This window comes from Lycorma delicatula, chromosome 4, assembly GCF_047948215.1.
Source record: "Lycorma delicatula isolate Av1 chromosome 4, ASM4794821v1, whole genome shotgun sequence".
NCBI lineage: Eukaryota > Metazoa > Arthropoda > Insecta > Hemiptera > Fulgoridae > Lycorma > Lycorma delicatula.
Window position 1 is genome coordinate 163,982,613 of NC_134458.1, and position 25,911 is coordinate 164,008,523.

The 25,911-nt window shown below is 30.6% G+C and overlaps 1 protein-coding gene across 1 annotated transcript in view; it reads left to right on the forward strand.

Annotated features, from left to right (window-relative positions):
- The window catches only part of LOC142324047 (superoxide dismutase [Cu-Zn]-like), a 267,530-nt gene extending 243,573 nt beyond the window's left edge, over positions 1–23,957 (forward strand). The window contains exon 5 of the mRNA XM_075364645.1: positions 23,630–23,957. Coding sequence (XP_075220760.1) covers positions 23,630–23,750 — 121 coding nt within the window. The 3' untranslated portion in view covers positions 23,751–23,957. The remainder of the gene's footprint in view (positions 1–23,629) is intronic.
- Positions 23,958–25,911: the final 1,954 nt, after the last annotated feature.

Below are 25,911 nucleotides of genomic sequence, written 5' to 3' on the forward strand. Positions count from 1 at the left end.
TCGATAAAACTACTAATCTACGAAAATTAAAAACGGCCGCACTATTTTGGAATTTCCAAAGGCAGCATTTTCAAGCTTATATGTTGTTGGATGTATATGTATATACTGCAACCCAAAATTTCATTGAAATATCATAAAAAATAAAAAGAATAAAATATCTTATAAAATTGAAAAAAGAAATAATAATACATAATGGCGGTTAGATGAAAAATGAAGTGAAACAGGACTTTTGTCCACATGAACGTTTTGTTTATTTTTGAATCTTGAATCAGTCCTTACGTTTGATCAACAATTCCCGGGACCACTGTAAACGTCAGTCCAAATTTGGATGAATTTTGTTTTCTAGTAGAGGCGGACGTAATTGAAACTACGGCCGCAATATTTATTAAGATTTCAGTTTTTTCCTCTGGTTTCATTATATTAGTGGTATTGATTAGTACAAGACTTGGTGTATTTAGCTGTTTTTTACGATGAATTTTTGGATGTAATTTTTATTCTAATAATCGCTTGGCTTATTTTTATTTAGACAATTTTCTAATCATTTAATAAAAATTATTTATTAATGATAAAAATATAGCAATAAATAATATTAACCTTAATCAACTTTAAAAAAGCTTTCAAATCGTTTGTCAGAAATTCAGTAATGAAATTTTCTAACTGAAGCAGCAATTAAATTTCGTAGAAAGCTAAAAAAACTCTAAAAAAATTTTCGTAGAAGGTTTTGCTGCTTTTTGTACGAGACCACGATGAGACCGTTGTAATTCTGGGATCACAATAGTCATATGGTGTTTGATGTAGAACATCATTTTGGTAGAAACACAGTCATTGTGTGTGTGTGTGTGTGTGTGTGTGTGTGTGTGTGTGTGTAATACTGCATTTATCCACTCGTTGAAGGAAAGTTATTTTAGAGCAATTATGATATAATTTATTAATGGGTCGTTACAGTAACGTAAGAATTCTAAATCGTACGGATGAGAGTTTTGAGTGATTTTGATGTGTTCTGAGTTTTCAATGTTTTTAAATAACGATTGTTAAGTATACAAAGCGCTTTAAAATTAACTTTTTTTGCCAATTACCTGCTTTGAACTAAAATAGAGTAATTTACAGAAACAGTAAATACAATTAAATTTAATGAAAATTATACGAACCGTTTTCAAGAGATTAAATTTTGAAATACGTACTTATCACGCAAAAGCGGTAGCAGTTAAGATTTGTATTCGATTTTTGTTTAATTAAGATTAAATAGACGAAGCGCATAGGAATGTTAAGGAGTTTAGTTTTGTGGTTGTTCATTTAAATCATATCTCATTCCTCATTCACTCTCTCTCTCTCTCTCTCTCTATATATATATATATATATATATATATATATATATATATATATGTATACTTTTTTTAATCAGTAGTTACATTACTACATTTTAAAAATTTATGTTTAACAAAAAAAAAAAACAGGAAAATACACAATATTATTAATATTACAAAAAAAACTGAGAATTATAAAACTACGTAACTATACAACTAAATTAACGAAAATACAAGCTACCTAACCGCAAATTGATAAATCAAGTAATCAGCTAGCTGTATTTATGGAATCAATGTTGACCTTTACGTAATACAAAATGACAAAACTTGGATAAATCATGGCCGCTATCGTTATTATTATTATTATTTTACCTATTATGTGTAATTTACTGCGTCCATTTTTCACAAATAAATTACAATTTTAAACATTAAACGTAAGCAAAATTATACTTAATTATTATCATTATTTTTTTACAAATAACACACAAATTATTACTAATACTTAAAATACGTACGTGACATAAAATTTAAATCGAAATAAATACAGATTTGATAAGAAAAGATATATAAATACGGTGTTAAGTAAAAAAGCCCACAAATGTACTCATATTAAAACTAAAATTAGATATGTTACAACTGAATAACAACAGATTAAGAATTTATAAAAGGTTTTAGCGATTTAAAAAATTTAATTCATGATTTGCTAGCTTACTACCAAAAAATTATATAAAAACAAATTAAACTTAAAAAAAATAAATAAATTCACAAACCTCTTTTTTTTTGTCTTCACTCAAGTCATTTGACTGGTTTGGTGCAGCTCTCCAAGATTCCCTATCTAGTGCTAGTCGTTTCATTTCGGTATACCCTCTACATCCCTAAAAATTTGTTTTACATGTTCCAAACGTTGCCTGCAATCACAGTTTTTACGTTCTACCTGTCCCTCCAACATTAAAGCGACTATTCCAGGATGCCTTAATATGTGGCCTATAATCTGTCTCTTCTTTGAACTACATTTTTCCAAATGCTTCTTTCTTCATCTATTTGCCGCAACACCTCTTCAGTTGTCACTTTATCCACCCATCTGATTTTTAACATTCTCCTATAGCCCCACATCTCAAAAGCTTCTAATCTTTTCTTCTCACGTTTCACTTCCATATAAAGCTATTCTCCAAACATATACTTTCAGCAAATGTTTTCCTGACGTTTAAATGAATTTTTTATTAAACAAATTATATTTCTGAATGAAGGCTAGTTTCACCTGTGCTATTCGGCATTTTATATCGCTCCTGCTTCGTCCATCTTTAGTAATTCTACTTCCCAAATAACCAATTCTTCTACCTCCGTAATCTTTTCTCTTCCTATTTTTATATTCAGTGATTCATCTACGTTATTTCTACTACATTTCATTACTTTCGTTTTGTTCTTGTTTATTTTCATGCGGTAGTTCTTGCGTAGGACTTCTTCCATGCCGTTCATTGTTTCTTCTAAATCTTTTTTAATCTCAGCTAGAATTACTACATCATCAACATTAAAAAGTAACGGGGATAGGGAACATCCTTGTCGGACTCCCTTTCTTCTTACGGCTTCTTTCTTATGTTCTTCAATTATTACTGTTGCTGTTTGGTTCTTGTAAATGTTAGCAATTGTTCTTCTATCTCTATACTTGAACCCTATTTTTTTTACAATGCTGAACATTTTATTCCAGTCTACGAAATCGAATGCCTTTTCTAGGTCTATAAATACCAAGTATGTTGATTTGTTTCTTTTAATCTTCCTTCTACTATTAATCTGAGCACTAAAATTGCTCCCTTTTTCCCTATACTTTTCCTGAAACCAAATTACTCTTCTCCTAACACTTCTTCCACTCTCCTCTCAATTCTTCTGTACAGAATTCTAGTTAAGATATTTGATGCATGACTAGTTAAGCTAATTGTTCTGTATTCTTCACATTTATCTGCTCCTGCTTTCTTTGGTATCATGGCTATAACACTTTTTTGAAGTCTGACGGAACTTCCCCTTTTCCATAAATATTACACACCAGTGTATATAATCTATCAATTGCTTCCTCACCTGCACTGCGCAGTAATTCTACAGGTATTCGGTTAATTCCAGGAGCCTTTCTGACATTCAAATCTTTTAATGCTCTCTTAAATTCAGATGTCAGTATTGCTTCTCCCCTTTCATCCTCTTCGACTTCCTCTTCTTCCTCTATAACACCAGTTTCTAATTCATTTCCTCCGTATATTCATGGTACCTCCTGTATGCCGACATCATTTTGGTAGAAACACATTCATATTTTTTGTATATATGTGTGTGTGTGTGTGTGTGTGTGTGTGTGTGTATGTGTGTTGTGTGTAATACTGCATTTATCCACTCTTTTAAGGAAGGGTCTTTTAGAGCAATTATGATATAATTTATTACAGGTTTCACACAATGCAACCGTATTGACTCAGTGTTTCACGTGTTCAAGTGGACATCTGCAATTTTTTTGTCGGAAACATCAGACGGTCGACCGATTTGATGCTGTTCTGTATTCCTTTCTATTCTGTGCTACTCTTTTTAAATTTAACATATTTACTACACTTTAAATCTTAAATTACCGGTTACATAAATGCCGTTCTTCCTCATCCTATACGCTTTTACCTTCTACACGTTCTAACGTGTATAGAGAGTTCTAACTCTCACCGAGGGTTGACTGCACTGGGATGTCTTAATACACGGCTCACCGACCTAGTTCGTCTCAAGTGGGTCATTTTGTTCTTTTTGATTCGTTTTTCAGTCCGATGAGGGGGGGAAAAATCGTTTTTCTCACTATCCAATCTTTCTTTAATCCTTTAACTATTTTTCCCAGAAGCGATTTATAAGCTTTGCTTAAAAAAATTTCGTTTTTCCGCAAAAATAATGTGTATATTTCCAATTTACATTAATAATCGAACAATTTATACATGATTACTTAAATCCTGATATCGTTCCATGCGACAAAACCTCCGTGATGTTATGAACATTTTTTTTGTAGACGACACTCACTGTAATAAAATAAGTACCGGGATTTAAATTTAATTCTTAGATAAAATTGAAGATTCTTATTCTGTATTCTGTCGACATTCTCTTCTTTTTAATTAATGTAAGCGAAACTAAAATATCTGAATTAAAATGCTTTGTCGTAAGGTATCGTAAAACATTGTGATAGTCTTACATTACATCATATTATGAATCGTTAGAACAAATTAATACCGGTAAAAGTTACATAAAATTATTAACTATTATTTCCTTACCGCTTAGATAAAGGCTCAAAATCATCGCTACTGTGATTTAATAAGAAAACCATAATGTAAAAAATATTCGATCCGTTTAAAGAGTAAAAAAGAATTTACAAGTTATAGAAGTCGTATTTTTTTGGAGTGGAATTACCTTACCTTTAAGAAAGTGTTTTAACTGTTCCCATCTGATCACCCATCGGTTCATAAAAAATAATAAATAAAAATAAGTCGGCAGGTTGAATCATGAAAATATGGAAAATTTGGTTATTCTGTCGGTTCAGTTGCCACAATCCTAACGGTTGTAGAGGACATGACGTCAGATACCATCTCCCGCGAAACGACTTAGCCGTTCTCAGGGATGACAAGCATTAGTTCGCGGATACTTAGGAAAGCAAGGAACGAAGCGATTTATCGTTCCCTTGTTCATCCAGCCTGATGTACTCTTGCGTAATGGTACACCGAGGTACCTGAAATGCGGGCGATACTCGGTTCTAGAAATGATACTTTGTACTTGTTTGTTATCGCACCGCCACTTTTTTTGATGCAACTTCTTTGTCAAAAAACCAGGTATAAAACAAATTACAATGTATTAAACAAAAAATATGTCTGTTAGAGAGCGTAGGTTGTTTGTTTAGATTATGTTGACTCCATGTACTGACTAATCGTACATATATCAATATAACATAACCAAACATAACCTATGCTCGCTTTTCTCTCGATAACCTTATCTAATTAATGTTAAATATGCATGTTATATACAACTTATTAGTAACATAACCTTAGTGTTATCGCACCACCACATTTTTTGGTGACAAATGTCATAAAATGAGTAAAACTTTTTATTTTAATTGAATTTGTACTGTATTTATGAGGTGTTTATTGGTAGTTTTTTTAAATTTTTATTCTTATTAAAAAATGTACTTTTTCCACCTTAAATAAACGTTATTATTATTACTCATTTTCTCATGAAATCTGAAGAAGTTGCATCAAAAATGTTTAAAAAGTGGCGGTGCGATAACAAACATGTACCTGATACTTTAATTCCGTTCCACGGAGGCCCGGCCGTGCTGTCGACATCATTAATTTTAGAGAAAGCTGTACAATTGTTGTTCCTAGAGTTCTTACAAAAATTACTCGACTTACAAGCGGACCTAATTACGGTCGACCATTGCCGCTTGTGCCTAAGGTGTTTTACATACACATCTGTAGTAAACAATGCAGTATATTGAAAAAACAAAAAATGTATGGAGACTTACCGCTTCTGTTAGAAAAAAATATGCTTTTTTATTGAAAAAATTTAATTCCTATACATTTAGAAGCCGAAGTGTTTGTTGAAATATTTTTAAAACCTTTTAAACGTGATATTTATAATTATATCCGAAACGTTATTATGTTTGTTTATAAACTAAAAGAGACGAGGAAAAATATTAATATAGTAAAAATATGTTTTCTCTTTCGATAAGTCCCCCACCTTATTATAAAAAATGCATTTTTTGTAATTAACCCTTTTTTTTTACATAAAACCTCACAACAAATTTCATCGATGTACATCAAAAAGTTTCTGATATAAAGACAAACAGAAGTCAACACACACACACACACACACACACACACACACACCATGAATGATAAAACAGAATTTTTAAATCAAGATCTCATTATTTTTCGAATAAAATGAAATGAAAAAATCCAGAGCGCTTATTATTTTGTTTACTGTTATCAATGCCGTTTGCTGTTCCTTTTTTATACAACAGCATAGAAATAATAGTAAAATTTACCTCGTACTTAGTTTTTCGTTTTTTTTTTATTTTTAATTACGGAAGTATTTTCAATGTGCAATTAAAAAAAAGCCCCTTCATAAAGATTACGGTGCAATATGCATTTTTTATACCGCACAGCAATATATACGTATATAAACGATTTGTCAAGATTTCATTTCAACCTATATTGTTTTCACAAAAAATAAAAGGAACTCCTCAAGATTGGAAACGGAGTATCATATATATAAATGTACGTACTTCATAATAATTTCCCTTTCGCAATAAAGTTTACGATTCTTGTCGACGTCATAATCTTGAAACGAATGCAGTCGTAGAGAAAGGGTTCTTTGTAAAGATATATAGATAGAAGGACGGGAGTAAAGTGAAGGAGTTTCGCGTCGGTACGACTACGATTTATTCAGAGTGACTCTGCATCGAGCCGTTGAAGACATAATGAAAGGGGTTGCAATTCATAAAACTAATGCTTTTTACTAAAAACTCGACCGTTCTACCCTCAGTTATATATAGGTTATATCGTCGTTATCTATAGCGGAAGTGGGAAGAAGAACGATAAATAAAAAAGGACTAGAACAGCCGAGAACACGACGCGAACGAGCGTAAAAGACCGAACGATAAACCTAGGGAGAAAAAGTACAGAAGAAAAAGGAAAGAGACAGTAAAAAAGGTCCGGTACGACGGGAAAAGAAATAACGACGCCCGTTGATACGAGAGAAAAGACCGGTGATGAAAAGCTTTCAAGAAATGGATGAAGTGTAGCCGACTGAAATGAAGTAAACTAAAGCGGAAGGGAAATACTATTTATAACAACAACCGTAATACTAATTTCAATCCACTTCATCCGACGTTTCTTTTTCTGTACGTTAAAAATGAGAAAAATCTACTCTTTACTTTTATTTAAATAAGATTTTATTTATACACTCTAAAAACAAAATTTGCATAACGTGTATTTAATAACAAACTTTTTATTTCACGTAATTTTTTTTTTAACAAATCACAAAAGAATGATGCAATAAATAATACAGCTGTATTCATGCGTATGAGCAAAATATGAACTAGTCATTTCATTGAATATCCTTTAGAAAAATTATGTATAAAACAAATACTGTGGGTATATAAAAAAGATCGTCCGATACTTTGGTATATATGTTCCTTCTACCGGTATAAGAGTAATTAAACGAATAAATCTTGATCTAATCTATACATAAAAATACATTATATACATCACTTAAATATAAGATGAATTGTAAATATAAAAAAAAATATAAAATAAAATATATGTATAAGTTTAAAGTCCACATTAATTATTTAACTACCTTAACGGGAAGTAATGTTAAGATAGATACATTAAATATAAAAAAATTGCTACAAAATAATTCACATTTCACTCACCGCTATTGAAAATTATTTTGAGCAGATGATTATGTACACGTTAATTAATAATCAGTATTATTTAAAAATTCATTAACAGAATAACATTGTTTCCGTAAAAGAAAATCTGAAAAACTTTTAATTGTATTTTAAATAAGTTGGTGGGAAAATTTTTAAACGATTTGACAGTTTATTAAAAACGACAACGGAATCATAATAAGACTCTTTCTCACAAACCAAAATATTTTGTTAAGCTATGAGAAAACAGATTATAATTTATTGTTTGTGCGCTTTAACAGACATGGTTAAAATAAAAATAAAGATGGTTCAGTAAGAAAAATACAAAACCTGACTGTATGTGTATGCACGCCACGTATAAACGGTAAAAACCATTGTAAAACGTATCTGTAAAACAACAGATACAATAAAAATATGTTTTTTACAACAGTAAAAAATTGCTAATTTTATGGTGAATAAAATTATATCCAATTCTTTTAAATGTACCGTAGGTACTTTAAATTTTATTATCATGATGGTTACCGGCGACTTGATAAAGTCACAAGTCACTCCGGAATTATATTAGCTATTTTCAAGAATAACAATTTTCCCGTGCTTAGTTGAGAGCATAATGAACATCACTACTGTCAGAGAAAACTATTCTGGACGCTCCCGTTGTGATCCCGAATGCTTTCCACGTATTATCACCGTTAAGAAAAACTTGAAAGTGTAAAGCAGCAGTTAATGTTTCTTTTTTCTGAAGTGAGGCGGCTGTGTTTTATAAACGCCAATTCGACAAAAAAGGGAAAAGATTAACAAATGTAAATGTTATAGGACGATAATAGAAGATAATAAATTGAAACGGGTTTTTTTTTTATTAAGAAACGTAGGTATCATATTTAAAACTGGATGAAATTACATTTATGTTGCCGAACAACTGCTGAAAACATGATGACGCTTCAAAATTATTTAGCAAGTTAACGGCCGCTATGAAATTGATACTCTTTCTTCGAAAGATCGCCCAGTTCAACGTAGCACTGTTACCGGAAACACCACGTAAGATAGTACTAATAATAATGACCTTTGAAAAGTCTTTGAAAGAATGAGCTCCATCATTTTGATTCCGGATAAATTTTATTTGTTTAAAAACAGTTGAAATATCCTAGTTATAGTGAGCCTACGCTTGAATTCCTAAAGTATTAAAATCCATTCCGGGCAGATAATTTTACACTGGGGATTCCTGTTTTCTGTAAGAAGATTAAAATTAATTTTTAACTAAAATATATGTAAATTATAAAAATATGTTAAAAATGTTATAAACCCAAATAATGAAAACCAGTTTATTAACTCCAAATTCATCAGTTTCCACGTATTCCGCATGCTGTAATAGGAAATCCCGATGGTATTAGAATCCTCAAGTGTCATTTAGATCTATTGATCACAGGGCGTGGCTGTATAATGAATATTATTACTACAAGAGAAAGCCATTCCGAATAATTCCATTTTTACCTAAGGTAATGTACACGAGTCACAACTATAAGAATTATATTGGGACAGACGGTATAAAGGATTAGTACATATATTCTGTTTTAAAGTATCGAATGATTTATTTTTAAACATCTTCACACGAATATTTTGGTAAAAAAAATCTGGTGTGGACAGTACATGACTTTCTTGTACGCCTATTAAATTACATATACATATATTTTTTAGAATGAATCAATATATTTAAATTAAAAAAAAGTTAAAAAAAGGAGATGAAGCTTGATTTAACCGATGTCCCTTCCCCTTGTAGGATCAAAATATTTCATTAATTAAAATTTCATTTGTCCCAAACATAATTTTTTTTGGATTTTGGGCTTTTTGGACGCTTTTGGTTCAGTCGATTGCAAACAAAAAGGGAGGTGCACAACTAGGTGTTACAATAGTCCTAAATACAAAATTTCAACATCCTACAGCTAATCGTTTCGGAGTTACGCGAGATACATACGTACGTACAGACGTCACTCCGAAACTAGTGAAAATGTATTCAGAGGTGATCAAAATGGTTATTTCCGTTGAAATCGGAAAACCGACATTCTTCGCGATTACAATACTTCCTTGTATCGTACAAGGAAGTAAAAACATAAAATAAAATTAATAAGCAAAAAGTAAAAGTTTATCTCAATATCTCTGATAATTATATCAATATCTCTGTAACTTATATATTAGAGATATATCAATATCTCTGATAATGATTTTATTTAATAAAATAATGTTATAGTTAGCTACATTAATATAATAAAAAGTTCAAAAAATAATGTCTATTTTTACAGGAGCGTTTTCGTTCCATTTTTAAGGTAAGGTTATAAAAACGTGCTCACAAACTCCTTCCGAAATTCAATTCCGTACGATATACTTTACATTAGATTTCCGACAACCCAATGGATTTTTTTTAATTTTACAAAATTTATCCACAAGTACAAAGCAATACAAATTAAATTTCACGATAATTTAGTTCAAACACACTTACATTAAATGAAGGTCGGTATATCACATTCATACTAAATATTATAGAATTTTGTGACTAAGATTCTAAGTATACGTTTGCAGTCGCAGTACTTCAAATCGTTGAGGAACAAAAGCTAGGTGTGGGTAGTTTTTTGACCGTTAGATGCAGTTTCTCTTTTTTATATATTACAACAGGAAAAGTAAAAGCGAGTTAAATGAACTTTCTGTGTAAGACTTCGGTTCGTAAAATTATATAGCCTACCGTATCGGAGAACATAACCTGTCAAGTATAAGGTTTTAGATTAAGCCGGTCTTAACTTTTCAATGTACGAGTATATTATCAATCAATCATTTTTATATTTTCACGCCCTCCTTTCTTCTCTTACACTTATTCTGCTTTCTTTCTCCCTTTCTTTTATTCCTTTTTCTTCCTTTTCATAAATCCGACAATGCTCTGCTACCAAAGAAACAACAGTTATTTCGTTAGCGGCGATAAAACCGATAACTTTTCAATATATCATATACACCTTATATATAGTTGAAGCTTGATTTAGGATATTGAACTCGCTTCCGATCTTATAACGTATATCTACAAAGTTTTGATTAAATTCTACTTAGGGAACCGCATTCATAAATTTAGGTAAATGCATTCGTAAATTTTTTGACGATCCTTTATATTGCGAATACATTGCATTCATAACCGTTCTAAAATGGTGGATTATATCAGTTGATATCTTAAAAATAAATATTTATATTTTATTATCGATGAAATTATTATTTTAAACCCCCATTCACGTACAATTCACTATTTGTTAACAAAAAGAACTACATGATTTATTGCTTTGATCTACACGTATTCATTTTTATGATTCTGACATACGTGCAGGATCAAAAATAGAAAAAAACATCGATCAGATTTCCTTTCTCTGATAATAATGATATTTGCACACATCGAACGAACCCTGTAGTGAATAAAATAAAATTTCACTTGTAGGACCATACGAGTAAAACGCTTGTATTTTCATACAAGGGTCGTAGGGACAGTTTTCGATCTGACGAACACAAGATTTTTCAAAAAAAAATTAAGTTCTCAACTTATTAACCTTGAAATTAGATTCATTTACACCAACTACTTTCCAACTTTTTAATAACTTAAGTATAATGTGATTTATCAAATTCTGCAAAATAAGCGGTTGTCTCAGCTTTACCCAATTATCTGAATCTTTGTTCAGCGATCATTTCTTCATGTTTAAGAAGAGGAAGTAATCGCTGGCAGCCAAATCCGCCAAACACGGCACACATGTAGCACTTCGAAGCTTAGGTAACTGAGTTTTGCAACAACAATCCGATAAGTATATACAGGTGCATTATCATGGCGAAAAATCAGTTTCTTTTTAACTGGATGCTTACTTTTATCTGAATTTTACCCTTCAATCGGTCCAACAGATAGTCTAATATTCCCCAATGATGATCCTGCCTTTTTCCAGGTTGTTTATGAGCATTACATAACGAGTATTCAAAAAAACCGAAGCCGTCACTTTTCCTGTAGAATAAACCGTTTTCTCTTTCTTTGGCGCACTTTCACCTGCTGCCACCCAGTGTTTGAACTACTGTTCGGTCTTTTAATGTAACGGTAAATCCATGTTTCATCTACTAAAACGTCGAATAAATTCAGCAGAATCACGATTAAATAAGTTTAAACACCCTTGAGAAATGTACAAACCCAAAACGTCGTCTAAAATATAATCAACATTGTTTATCGAAAATGTATGCGATCTAAGCAAACTCGCGATCATTTAATACGGCATCGCGGATTTTTGCGACGATTTCGTCGATCATAGCTGATTTGGAGAGCTCGAGTGTTCTTCGTCTTGAATGGATGTACGATCACTTTTAAATTTAACAGCCTACATTTTTAACCCCATTTTTTCTTGAGAGAATCCTTTCAAGTGTAATCTAACCGTCTTTTATAACTATATCCGTTTGGGTTAAGCCTTTAAAACAAAATACATTATAACAGCTAGGACTTCAATTTTTTTTTTTAAATGGTCAAAACGCATTGCCTTTGTTCGATACACAAACAAGCAACTAAATTCGTCTGAAACTTTCCAGCAGCAATCTAAAGGATCATACTTGATAAATCATAGTCATTCGGTTATATTTGTGCCATCTCTGTGCCAGGCCGAAAACTTTCCGAACTATTCCGCCATGGTCGCGTCGTATATCGGTTGAAGTCGACAAGTGATGTTACGACAGTATAACGGTCTTCACCCGGCACGGTGAAGAGAACGATGAGAAAACGATTCGCACCTCAATTTCCGTAACAGAATCTAAATGGTTTTTTCTAAAAACGCTATACCATTTTCAGTAGTTTGTATTTCGTATCGAATCGCTTATAATTTTTTATTTTCGATTCCTAAAAAACATCTTTATTCCCTTTTACAAGATATATTTTTTTTCATGATCAATAATACAAAAATAGATTGTTTAGTAAACCTTGAGCCGATATCGAAGAAATTTTTATAATACTAGACCCGGTTGAATATAACAAAATAAGCTGACTGACTTGTAGTTCTGTTATGTAAAAATATTGTATCTCGGTAATTTAATAAAATTACTCGTAAACGCTTTTCGTATGTAATCAAATCACCAACAGTCGAAATGAAATCTTCCAATAGTAACGAAAGACGTTTCATCTTCATTTCGATATGTTATTAGTTCTGAAAAACTTACTGTAAAAACGTTGTACAAGATGACTGAAGTAATATTTTGAGGGCGATTTTATTTATTTATTTTATTAATGTACAAAATATTTTATCCTCGATGAACGAGAAAAAATAGAAAAAACAACCGAAATCACTGTACGTAATAGATGAATAAAGATGAAATAACTTGTACTAAATTAATTCAAATTACAAACATTTCCTTTACCTTATTATCTTGACTCAATTTTCCTCAAAGTGCTAAAACTTTTATATAAAAATATCTGAAAGGTATCATCAAATACCCATACATGTTGCGACCTTTTTTTTATCAGCCTGCATTAAAAATTAATATCTCCATTGAATCTGTGCTCCTTTTGAATTAAATTAGTATATTCAGTTCTGCAAATATTTTGTTCCAATGTTTATAACTAAAAGAAAAAAGAACAAAAATTATAAAGTAATTCGAACGGTTTTTTTTGGTTGTAAACCTATTTATAAGAGGGTTAATTTTAATACTACTAAGAAAAACATCTAAATCATCTGATTAAAAAAAAAACATCTATCGAGGGATAAATAAAACCTGTGAAAATTTTAAGACGTAAATACCAAAATACACGTCGATATCTGTTTATACGTTCTAGAAAAATGAAAGTAACATGAAGCAGTCCTTTTAACGTTGTGCGGATAAGATTACCGGCATTCTTCCGCTCATGCAGTAAAGTAGAATGGCTACTTTCTTACAATTTGGACGCTAGTCCGTTAATCAAATCTTAATGTGAGCTTATAATAAATGTTTTAATACGATTAATTAACTCAGGTTGATTGTTTATTCTTGCATGATTTAGAACAATCTTGTGAGTAATCAGTCTCTAATGAATTTTTGAGGTTTCTAAATCTAAATCGATGTCGGATTTTAGTTATTTGAATAATTTACTTTATAACTAACAATAATACGTAAGGTTGGAACAGATTAGAAATCTAGGGATAATTTGTAACAAAATCTAACATTTTAGTGATGTAATGGGAGGACGTGCCCTAGTCCGGGTCTAATTTTTAGAAACGATTCATTACAAATGTTTAAAATTAATTTATTATTTACTGATCCGGTACTGATTGCAGTTCGTCTCCGTTGTTTTGAATCCAGTTTACGATTTTATGTAAAGACATATTTAAAAGGTATAGGAAAATTTCTGCTTTTTTTTCTGTATCTTGGTTATTATAATAGAAATCTGTTAATTATTTATTAAGCTGTTTCGAATTTAAAGCCCACAATAACTGCCGGCAGAAGGATTTTTTTTTATTATATAAAGTGGTATACGGCCAATCGAATGGCGAGAATCATTTGTGTGGATAATAGTTTTACATTCCAAAAATCAGTAGAAGAACCCAAATACTGTTTTATTCAAAGAATACAAGTATAAGTAAATATAGGATACACGCTTTAATATGAAAAGAATTTATATCATCATCATTATTATTATTATTATTCTAATAATGCAATACTATGCTAGTTATATTTTTAATCTAAGGCACAGGAGACTTAAAGAATATATATATGTATTATTTTATGAAAATTAAATTTAAACAAAAAGTTTTAGTCAGGATGGAATAAATTTATTCGCACTTCTACTGTATTTAGTTTACACACAGATCTCTCACTCTCTCTCTCTCTCTCTCTCTCTCTCTCTCTCTCTCTCTCTCACTCTCTCTCTCTCTGTAATATATATATATATATATATATCCGTACATCAAAGGATCAAGTATCCATTATTAAGGCAAACAACAAAAAAGTGAAGATCCTTTGATGAGTTTTCATTTGCTTTAACTAAATTCATTTAAATATTAAAATAAATTTGTAAACTTCAGAATAAGAGTTTAATTAATGTTATAGTATTAATAACATCAGTTGAGAATTAAAATTAACTTACTATCCTGATCGTAAACAGAATTAATAATTTTATCTAGAATAAGAAATTATAACTTGCTTTTTTGAACATAAATTATTAATAAACTAATTGCTACGAATTGAAAAAATTCAATTTGGTAATATTTAAGTTTTTTTTTTTTCATAATTAATATTAAAGAAAAAAGCTGACAAGAATGACGCTTAACTCTATGGCATTAGTATAGAGCTTAAAATTTATCTTTTCCTTCAATAATAAAATTGAAAAATTATTTTATTACTCGTAACATCGATATACCTTTTTACCCCGTAGCTAAATTCTTCTTTGGCTTATTCTTTTGAATGAGCCGTTATAAGTTTGAAATACTTATCAAACAAATATTAACACAAAAACATCCTCTCCTAAAAACAGAGCTCTAGATATTATTATTTTTTTTTTGTTTCAATCCATTTGACATGACAATATTTGTAATTATTTTTTTAAATATTTTACCCTTAACAGAGTGGGAATAATTTTCAAGAATTCTACAAGTAGAGAATTAATTTTTTTTAGTTAATCCAAAATGTTATCGAGGTTTTTTAGAAGTTGTGTCAAGCGATTTAATTAATTAAGTTTTATGATAACTTAAAAATTAGAATACAACAGGAACAGTATTGAATTTTTTAATAATTTTTAGTACTTGAAAAAATTATTCCACAGCATTTTTTAATGTCCTTCAGTTCGAAAATTAGTAAAATATAAACAAATAAGAAACGAATAGCTTAAGAATAATATCAGTTATCAACTTTATCGCACAATGAACCTCTAAAAATTAAAATCGATGCACAATCAGGAAATTTATGTCCATCGACCGAATATCCATCTGAATGTAAGAATATTTTGCTCTAACGTTCGGTTCATCGCTGAAGTTATTTTTTATTACTTGTCTGGAGCGAATGATCGGATAGGTCGTTATTTAATTTTAATCGGAGAAAAATCATCCGATTATACTATCTAATTCTTATTTAATAATAATAAATTAATCTTTAGCGAGTAAGAGTATTTCAAATCTTATCGTGATTCGTGGAATCCGGCACCTTCCCGATGAATACAGAAACATTACCGCTCTGCCGTACAGGTCGCTCTAAAGTTACGATTAACAACAAGCCGTACTACATATATTCTATAATGCGATGGATATATTCAAGAAAAAATAACAGAATAACTGAAATGAAAAACATATGAATTTTTAAAAATAATGCATTCAACAAACGGAAGTATATTTGGGTTGTAGACGGACCAGCACCACCACAATTAGAAAGAATTAAACCAAGACGGTTATACTTGGATCAAAAAAAATAATTTAAAAAAATGTGAGAACAATTGCAAATAAGAATTAGCGCGCGCGCGTGTATGTATGTAAATTACACTTAACTTTGATAGGAGTGTTCCCACCACAACCGGTCGTTTATTAAAAATGTGATTTCTTGAAGCCTGTCAGACATAAACCTAGTCAATTTCGGTCTCACTAACAATAAAATATCAGGAATTGTAAGAGATAGTTTAAATCTATGAAGCAAAGTCGAAAAAACATTTACGATCTAGGAAAATGTGATGAACCCTTTTTGCCAAAATTATGCTAGGAACAGATCGGATCACCGACTTGAGCGAAATGTGCGTGACCTGGTGCGCTCTACACAAATGACAAAAAGTATAACTTCTTCGCAGTGGCTGTCTCGCACCGATAAATTTCATGGCGACAAACAAGTTTTAATGTGACCTAGCTTATTGTTAATAATATTCAACCGTGTTGCCGATTCTACATGGATGAGATTTTAATACGCGTTCAAAATTAGAATATATATTGAGTTTAATGAAGAGTGGCCTAGTACAAGTTTTTTTATCTGTTTCATCGGCTTTTCGCTACCTGACATTCCTCAGCGGCTAAAATTCTGGCAGAAATACGTCTATCGCTGTTGCTGAGAATAGCAACTAGAACGTGAATATCCTCAATTATCAGATGCGTTTTGATCTGTGAGATTTGTGAGATCTGTGAGATCTGTGAGATTGCGTCGTATTCGTCATCCTATATGTCGAAGAGACACGAATACGACGTTCAGTTCAACCATATATTACGGTTTCGAGAAGCGCCCTCACCCTACCTTGCAACAAACAAGTTGGTACTGTTTAAAAATTTGGCAGTATTCGTTTTCTTTTTTTTTTACCGCGGTTGACATCCTTTTTCTCAAGGTCATACAGGATACTCATTTATTTTCTTGCTTTAGTTATAATATCTTGATTGAAATGAGCCGACTCGGTTAATTTTGAGGAGCCGTTGGTGACATGTCTACAAGAAACGACGACGCACGAAGAAAAAATGTCGTAAATGATAAAGGCATTTCGTGGGCGCTTTAACAAAAACCCGCCTCATGAAGCAACAGTGCTGATCGAGAAACATCATTTGTTTTCGCAAGTATTAAAGACAGGCCGCGTAACAGTCGAAAGAAGACGCGAGTATAAACATGTATTGCCTTAGCCGATTGTATTGAACAGCTAGTATTGAATACACTAATAATACACAGCGCTCAACAATGTGTGATTATATTAAAAAAGAGTTGAATAAGAAATAATTTCAATCAACCTTTTAGAATAAATTATCGGATGAACACATGGAACAGCTTGTTGCATCCACCGGTGCTTTATTAGAACGATTTTCAAACGCGGTGACCTGAACAAGAGGTTTACTTTCTGATTAATGTGAAATTTATTCCTGTTCACGAGTCAGGAATATGGTTTTCTGGGCTAAGAAGAATCCTCCTTTTATGCGTGAATCGGAAAGGGAACCACCACATGTCATATGAGCCGGGATGACATTACGATACTTGTTCAGACAATATTTGAAAAGTACATGAGTAGTAAGATTCTTATTTGTAAATGTTGGAAAAACGGTTTGTACCTGTATTTCAAGAGAAGGGTATCATGGAGTTTGTCTGGATTTCAGCAAAACGGTCTCCAGCTAACATTTTCCTAATTGAAGAAGCTAAATTTCCTAAATGAAGGATTTTCGGGTCGCTGTATCCACCGTGCGACGCAAGCATCACCGACCACATCGCAATGGCTACCACGAATTCCCGATCATACACTCGACAGTATATTGTGAGGAATAATCAAGCTTTGATATCGGACGCTACAAATGAAGAATTCCGTAACAATGTGACGGAAACCTTCCTTTCGAACCATAATTCTGGAGATGCTTCGCAATATGCTAAGGGTAGTATAGTGAAGCACAGCTGTATGCGTTCAGCACGAAATAGATCCTCTGGATAAATAGAGTTGTAGATAAATGTTCAAAATTTGTACTAAGTCTACAACGCAGACTTAGTACAAATACACACATAATATTCTTATCTCTTTGTAGGTTTGTTATTTTTCTTCCTATTGAAACAGAACTTATAAATAACATCTTCAATTTGCTGAGTTTTATACGATAATTAACTGTTAATGTTTTATTTAACGAAACTGTTTATTTAATTGGAACTTCCTGTAAAAAAAGTAGAAATGTGACCAATTTATCATGAAGGTCATCATATGTCATAATTTTTGGATTAATATTTTAGCTTGTAGTATTTTCTTATAATCATTCCATGTGTGAGTTTGTGCCCGCCCCTACCGTACGCCTTTAGTTAAACAACAGAGCAATGTTGTTTGTTAAACAGTATATAACAGTTTATCTGGAATTCTGTTATCATTTTCTCAAACAAAAACAGTTTCACGGTATCACAACAATAATCCCGTAACATTCACTATTTCGGTTACTCGACATGGCGTACATTATATTTCCAACGGGAAATCATCACCTGTTTCAACAAATTACATTTGAATTACTAAGTTTAATAGGTAACATATACAGTTCAAGGAAGTAATGAATTAAATTTATAAAGGATTATTAGAATACGAAGATAACAAATCGAATTTCTACTTTGAGAATCCACGACGTAAAATATTTAATAAAAAAAAAGAAGTTGAATATTATAATTAAGTTTAGATTCTGGAATTTTTTTTCATGAAAAAAGAAAAATTATCTACTCGTATGTTCATCAGGAGGAAACTTACGGAGATAAATGAAAAACAAGAGATTAAATATATTTACAGCTTGCATAAAACGTATATCTAAAAGAGATAAGAAATGTTGCTTATATATGATTAATTTATACTTAGCCTAAAAGAACTACTTATGCAAAATGAGTTAAAAAAGACATACTCGTATTTTTAAGAATTAATAAAATATATAATATACACTAAGTTAAATTATTACGGCTTTTTATTATGTTTATTTCCTGATTACACATTTTATTTACTAAATCGCCACCTCTTGTTACTATCAAATTCATTTAGTGATATTTGTTTACGTATTATATAATTTCCGCAGTAAAAAACAAATCTGCTGGACACGCCCGATCATTTAATATCTAAAATTTGAAATGCGGATTTTTTTTATACCTTCTATACTAACCACTACATAACTTGACGGAGGTCTTTTCGAAAAAATAAAGTTTAGACAACTATTAAAACAATTTACAGCGATAACAAATTTTATATTCTAAACTGTTATTCATCTAACCGTTATTTAATATTCTGCTGAATACCAGTTACATTAAACGACTTTTAAAACGTCCATGGCATTTAATTTAAAAAATGAATTCCGGGATTTCACCGTCTTTTTGAGATAAATTTGGTACCGTTGGATTTTCTTTTTCTGTTTAGCCTCCGGAACCACCGTAAGGTATTACTTCAGAGGATGAATGTAGTTGGGTTTTAAATTAACCACACATCTCAGGAACGGTCGACCTGAGACTGTACAAGGCTAAGCTTCATTTACATTCATGCATGTCATCCTCATTCATACTCTGAAGTAATACCTTACGGTGGCTAAACAGAAAAAAAAGTTGATACGGTTGGATTCGTCTTTGTTATACAAATTCAACTATAATAATTTGAAATCAGTATAAAATGACGGATAAAACTTGGCCGACGTACATTTGAAACTATTTTATGAATTAATAAGCCGTACGAGGAATAGGCTATACTCGAAAATGCTGTTGTTTATTCCACAACCGTCAAGTTAAATGTCGCTTAGTATAGTGCAAACGCGTTTGAAAGTACACTAGCCTATCGAGAATGTACGCTCTTGACCAAATAAACGTCATTTATGGATTTTTAAAATAGTTTTACCGACCCTAGTTTGGATGATTTTATACACTTTTCGATTAAACATACATACAATAGGTGATTACGTATTAATATAAAAATGTTAACAATAATTTTTTAACGGCTATAATGTGACCAGAAATGAATCCTATTATTTGTCAAAATTCTATTGTCAAAAAATTATAAATCTGCGATTAAAATTTTATTGTTTACCACAAATCATTTGAAAACAATTAACCAGTAATAATGACTATAAATTATTACATATAAAAACCGATTAAAATAAATTTATATTCCTTACTTTACAATTTTTTTTAGTTTTACTTTCCTAGCTACATCTATAAGTTCCCAGCTATTTTGATGCTTTTTGTTTTGTTGATTGTTCATAAAGAAAGGAATATAGATCGGTCCAATTTTTGTTTTTTGTTTTTGCAAATATCAATGATTTACGACCCCTTGAGTCCAAAAAACGTAAAATAAATAGAAATTTCCGGAAGATGTATGCACTTGCATGCAGGTGTAGGCTTGTATTTGATTACTGTCTCCGGACTGGTTCGACATAAATTCTTCCAAAATGGCAAAAAAAATGTTCTGTGTATGAGACAATGATCTGGACTCTCTTTATTCCAAATAAATCTTTCACCTTTTACTTAATTGTGGACAGAATTAAAAAAGGGGAAGAATAGTTTTCGCCATTTTGAATTTTGAATTTTTCTCATTTTGTTTAGCGGTGATGGTAGAAAATTGAGTTTAAGTACGATGAAAGCACTTAAATTATTTAAAATTTCGAAGTTTCTAATTAAAATTTCAAAGTTAATTAGACTTTGGGGTGGAGGGCTATTCATCATTATTTCTAAACAGTTTTTACCTCGCATCTCGTAAACCCTATAACTAAAAACGCTGAAATTTAATAAAAATATTTGATTACAATTGCCCGAGCTTTGACCTAATTTTTGAACCCATCGGACGAGAAGACATCACAGTATCCATATTTCCCCCTCCCCTGACATTAGCTACTCAGGGGTGTTGCCAAACTTAAAGGACTGATTCAGGATATCGAAATAGACAAAAAAGTTCATTTGATCAAATTCCTCTATTTTTTCTCTCTTTCCGTCTGACCGCCACTTTGGTGTTATTCAGTAAAAATTCATACTTTAACGGAATGAGATATTTTAATGAAATTTGCTGCATATGTATCCAACAACACCGTCTATAAAATAAATAACTTAGAAAATTTTACCTTTGGAGATTAAAAAATGGCGGCCACAATATTATATATATTTGTTTTATGCATTTAGATATATGTTTTTATTCAGATGATAAAAACGTCATTTGTTAACAGGGTCAATTGGGACCCAAAATATTTTACTAAGAATTATGATTTTTTCTAAATTATGCTTTTAATACTGCATCATTTTTAAAGTAGAAATGTTATTGATCTAAGGAATCAAATCAGACCTAAATTTCTATACTAAACATTTTGATATTTTGATCTTTAACAATTGCACTCGAAATATTACCTAAAGTAATTTAATATTTAAAAACTGTATAATATATTTAAAATAAAAATTTGTCAAGAGAAAAGCCAGGAAAGTTATGCAACCGTTTGGCAGTTTTTTTTTTAATTTCAATTAATAATTTTGTTCATGTATTATATGTTGCATCTGTAGTTTGTGTGTAAACAATTAAAATGTATTATATATAATTAATTATATTTTTCTAAATTTTCAATATTTTTGTTTTTTCGTATCGTTTTTTTTTTAATTTTTATTTTGAGGAGTACATTGGATGTTAAAAACGAGTGTTAATTTACACAACAGTAATATGAAATGTAACATTTACTGAATATTAGACGCATTATACTAAAATAAATAAATATATCAAAATTAAAATATATTTTGATTTAAATTATACACTACGTAAAACATGGTATCATAAACAATTTAAACAATTGATTTAAAAAAAAATACAACCGTTACATTAGTATAATACAAATAAGTGAATACAGCTACTAGCTTAAGCACTAATACGACAAATGTATTAGGTACATAACAACAACTTTATGTATATTACATTTATTTATTTTATGGATTTAAACTCCGGCTGATATTATGTTTACAATTTTCTGGAATAACTCAGCAGTTGGTAGAGCGATTTTCACAAATAACGTTCATTTTCTTTGCGATGGAAGAAGATTTAACATTATTAGCGACTAAAATTTATTTTGATAAAACTATAGATTACCGAAATACGTAAGATAAAAAAAAGCTGACAACGCACTTGTTTGACTTTTCCCGTCACGCGGCTATAATATTTTTTCGTTTATTTTATTCAATGATTCTAACTAAAGCGCGCGGCATACCGTATTTAATTCGCGCGGGTGTGGCAGTACTAGCGGCGACGGTCGGCACTAATTAAATTAATGTAACTCCACAACCTACATAAAAGAAATTCGCTTGTACTGTCGACAGACTGGTGTAGCTGCGAGGCTTAACTCACCAGGTACCAGGCGATTTCGGATCCAGCCAAACCGAGTTACTATTTTGCACATTAAATATTATTCATTTATTTAATTCTACCATTCACCTGTGACGTCACAACATAGCAGATGACTACAACAACATATTTTAGGGTGAGGGTGAGATTTTGCAAAACTTTTTTTGCAAATATTGTTATTTTTTGATCGTAAACAAATGCGCCTAAGAAAAATATGATATTAATTAGGCTAAATCTCGAGATACTGAGGGCGACCTTGCTCAACAGCCTTACCTTTTACGTTGAAAATTTAATGGCATCAATGCCCCATATATAGAAGTTCTGACCAAGTTAGGTCAAAACAAAATCGGTCCAGTATTTCTAGAGATAAGTGACTTAGAGGCCAACACCGAACACACGTACATACGAACCGACCTCCGGAAAATTTCCATCCGTTTTTTTGGGTTCCATAGGTGTCAAAACGTCAAGATCCCGGTGAATACCGCATATGCCCAAATTGGACCGATTACAATACTTTCCCTTCTAGAGCTATAGCGCTATCTAGACGGGAAAGGGACTTGACGTGGCCGCTATTTTGAAATCCGTTAACGTATTTACATAGTATTTTTTTTATTTATTAGAGACATTCGGTTAATCATTTATACAGAATTTTATATTAAGATGTCTCAATCTTAACTCGAGATGTAAACATCTTTTTACAAAATGGCCGACTGAAGGAAAACGAAAGAAACATGGCTATTTATTCATAGAATACTTTATATTCCGACCATTACTTTTTCTTTAATAAAGCCGACGATAAAATTACCAACGATTCTGCAACGACGAAATTATCGTCTTCTTCTACGGAATCGAAACGACCAGCTAGAGAAGGACGAATGTCGGACCGAACGTTCGGAAAGTGTACGTAGGATCAAATATTTCGGAGCCGTTTTAAGGCTAGAATATACAAAAAAAAAATGTTTACACAAATTGACTTGAAAACCTTCTTTTTTAAATTGATTAATAAAATAAACAAATTACTTTTTGAATTTCAGAAAAATTTTAACTTAATTTTAATATACAATTTATAAACGATTAAAAATCAGTATTGATTATTCATGATATTGCGATTCAACAATTCTGTTTTTTTTTTTTCAGACACCCAGATGGTTACTGGACTCAAGCGGCCGGCGGTGCAAATTCTATCACAACATATCCAGTTTTGACATTTTTATTATTGGTTTTATCATCAAATATTATATATAGAATATCCTCATGAACGTATGGGACTTCTTTTTCAAATCTAATTTCTATTATAATAAAACTTTAATGTGATTAAACCACAGCCGTCAGAATAACATAACAAATAGTATACATATACTTTTAATAACTAATAATAATTGTAATAGAAAAAAATTATTATAAATTTTTACTGTCACATAGACACAAATATTTGTTCAATTTTCACAACGTAAATATTAATAGATTAGTATATAATTAATTAATCATAGTTATCTATAATCAAATTTATGTGTTATTAGAAAAACTAAGTTAGTAATGAATACTTATAGGTGTATTTATAATTATTAATTTTTTTTTAATATTATTTATTATAATTTAAAATGTTATATTTATATTTTGTAATTTATTACTGTGTAATGTAATTATTTAGAATAATTCATTATAAATGTACGTATGTATAATAGAAATGCAATGACTGTAATTTTTTTAATTATTAAGTGGTGATTAAAATTAATTAAATTAATAAACAAAATTTAAAAAAAAGAAAAAACAAACGATAACTTACAGATTCTGTATTTTTTTGCATTACATGTTTCACCGATCGGGAAATGTGCGACTACTGTTGTGTGAAAGAATAGCGACCGCGTTCGAATCCGGTTAAAAATAATTTTGTACAAGGGTTGAATATACAACACTGCATCAAGAAAAAAGGCAAGAGATCAAATTAGAAAGAAATTTGAACTATTCAGCCAATCGATAGAATATCAAAATATAAAAACTGGCTAAGCGATACGGAAAACTTTCTAGCTGTATTTAACTCCACTTCCTTTTCGATGTTTCCAGAATTATAATATTGTATTTAATTTTGACGCGAATGATAATTCGGAAATATAAAAGAGCAAAATACCGACCGGTATAAAGTTTGAAAAAATTATCCCCCCCTCCCCATTTCTCCGGACGTAAAAGGGATTATTCCTTCCGGTTCCTGCAATAATATTTATGTGTATTTCCACGTTAAATGTAAAAGAAAATTTAAATCATAAGTGTTTGGATTGATCGTTTAATATCTCGTGTAGAAATTAAAATTTTTCTTTACCCGGTGGAAATAATAGTCATGAGATAAAAAAAAATCCAACTTACTGCTTTTCTTTAATGAGTTATTATAAAATAAATTTTTTCCGAATTTCATGATTAACAGTTTCTCCGGAATTTCAAGAGAAATTCGAGAGGGAAACCGAGTACTCAAAAGTTTGACCCGTTATAGTAGTTTCCCGTACAGGTAATCATTCCTTAGTACAATATTCGTAAAAGTAACAAACGTAAACGGTGTTTTTATTGTGTATGAAGCTTAAAATTTAATCCTTTCACGTGTGATAATACTTAAAACAGTTATAATCATCTTACAATTTTACTTATTTTCTTTAACAAATCTTCTTTTATAAATCCTTCAATTCATTTTCACTGTATCAATTAAAATAAAATGAGAAAAAATTGCTTTTACATGGTTGTTAAAAATGGAACGCGTTTTCGTTAGATCCATCTTCATCAGACTGTAATATCTCGAAAATATGTAAAAACAAAAATACATAAAATAGAGTAATGTTATTTTTTTATTTGAGTAAATGTTTTAAATATAATTCAAAAATATATAATATTAGAACATTAATCGATTTATCTGAGAAAAAAAAATCTGATGTGGACACCACATAATTTCCTTGTACCCCTATTAAATTACATACACACTTTTTTTTTTAAATAAAAAGTACATAAAATTTTATTTTATTAATAACTTCTGATATTTAGATATATATTTTTATTTTTATTGTTATTATTGAATTATTATTATCGTAATTTTTTTTTTACAATCGGAGGTTAATAATTATTAATAAAGCAATATAATTAAATTAAAAAAAAAGTGAGATGAGGTCCGATTCGGACCGATGTGCCTTCCCCTTGTAAGATCCAAATACTTCATCAATAAAAATTTAATTTAGCTATAACTCTGGAACCAGCGAAAATAAGTACCACTTATGATATATCGTTGAAAAGCTATCAATGAGGGCTTATTACTGCAGTTAAGAAAAAATCCAAAATCCATTTTTTTTTTTTTTGTGCTCTTTTGCACACTTTTGGTCCAGTCGATTGCAACCAAAGTGGGAGGTGTACAATTACATCTTACTAAATCCAAAATTTCAACA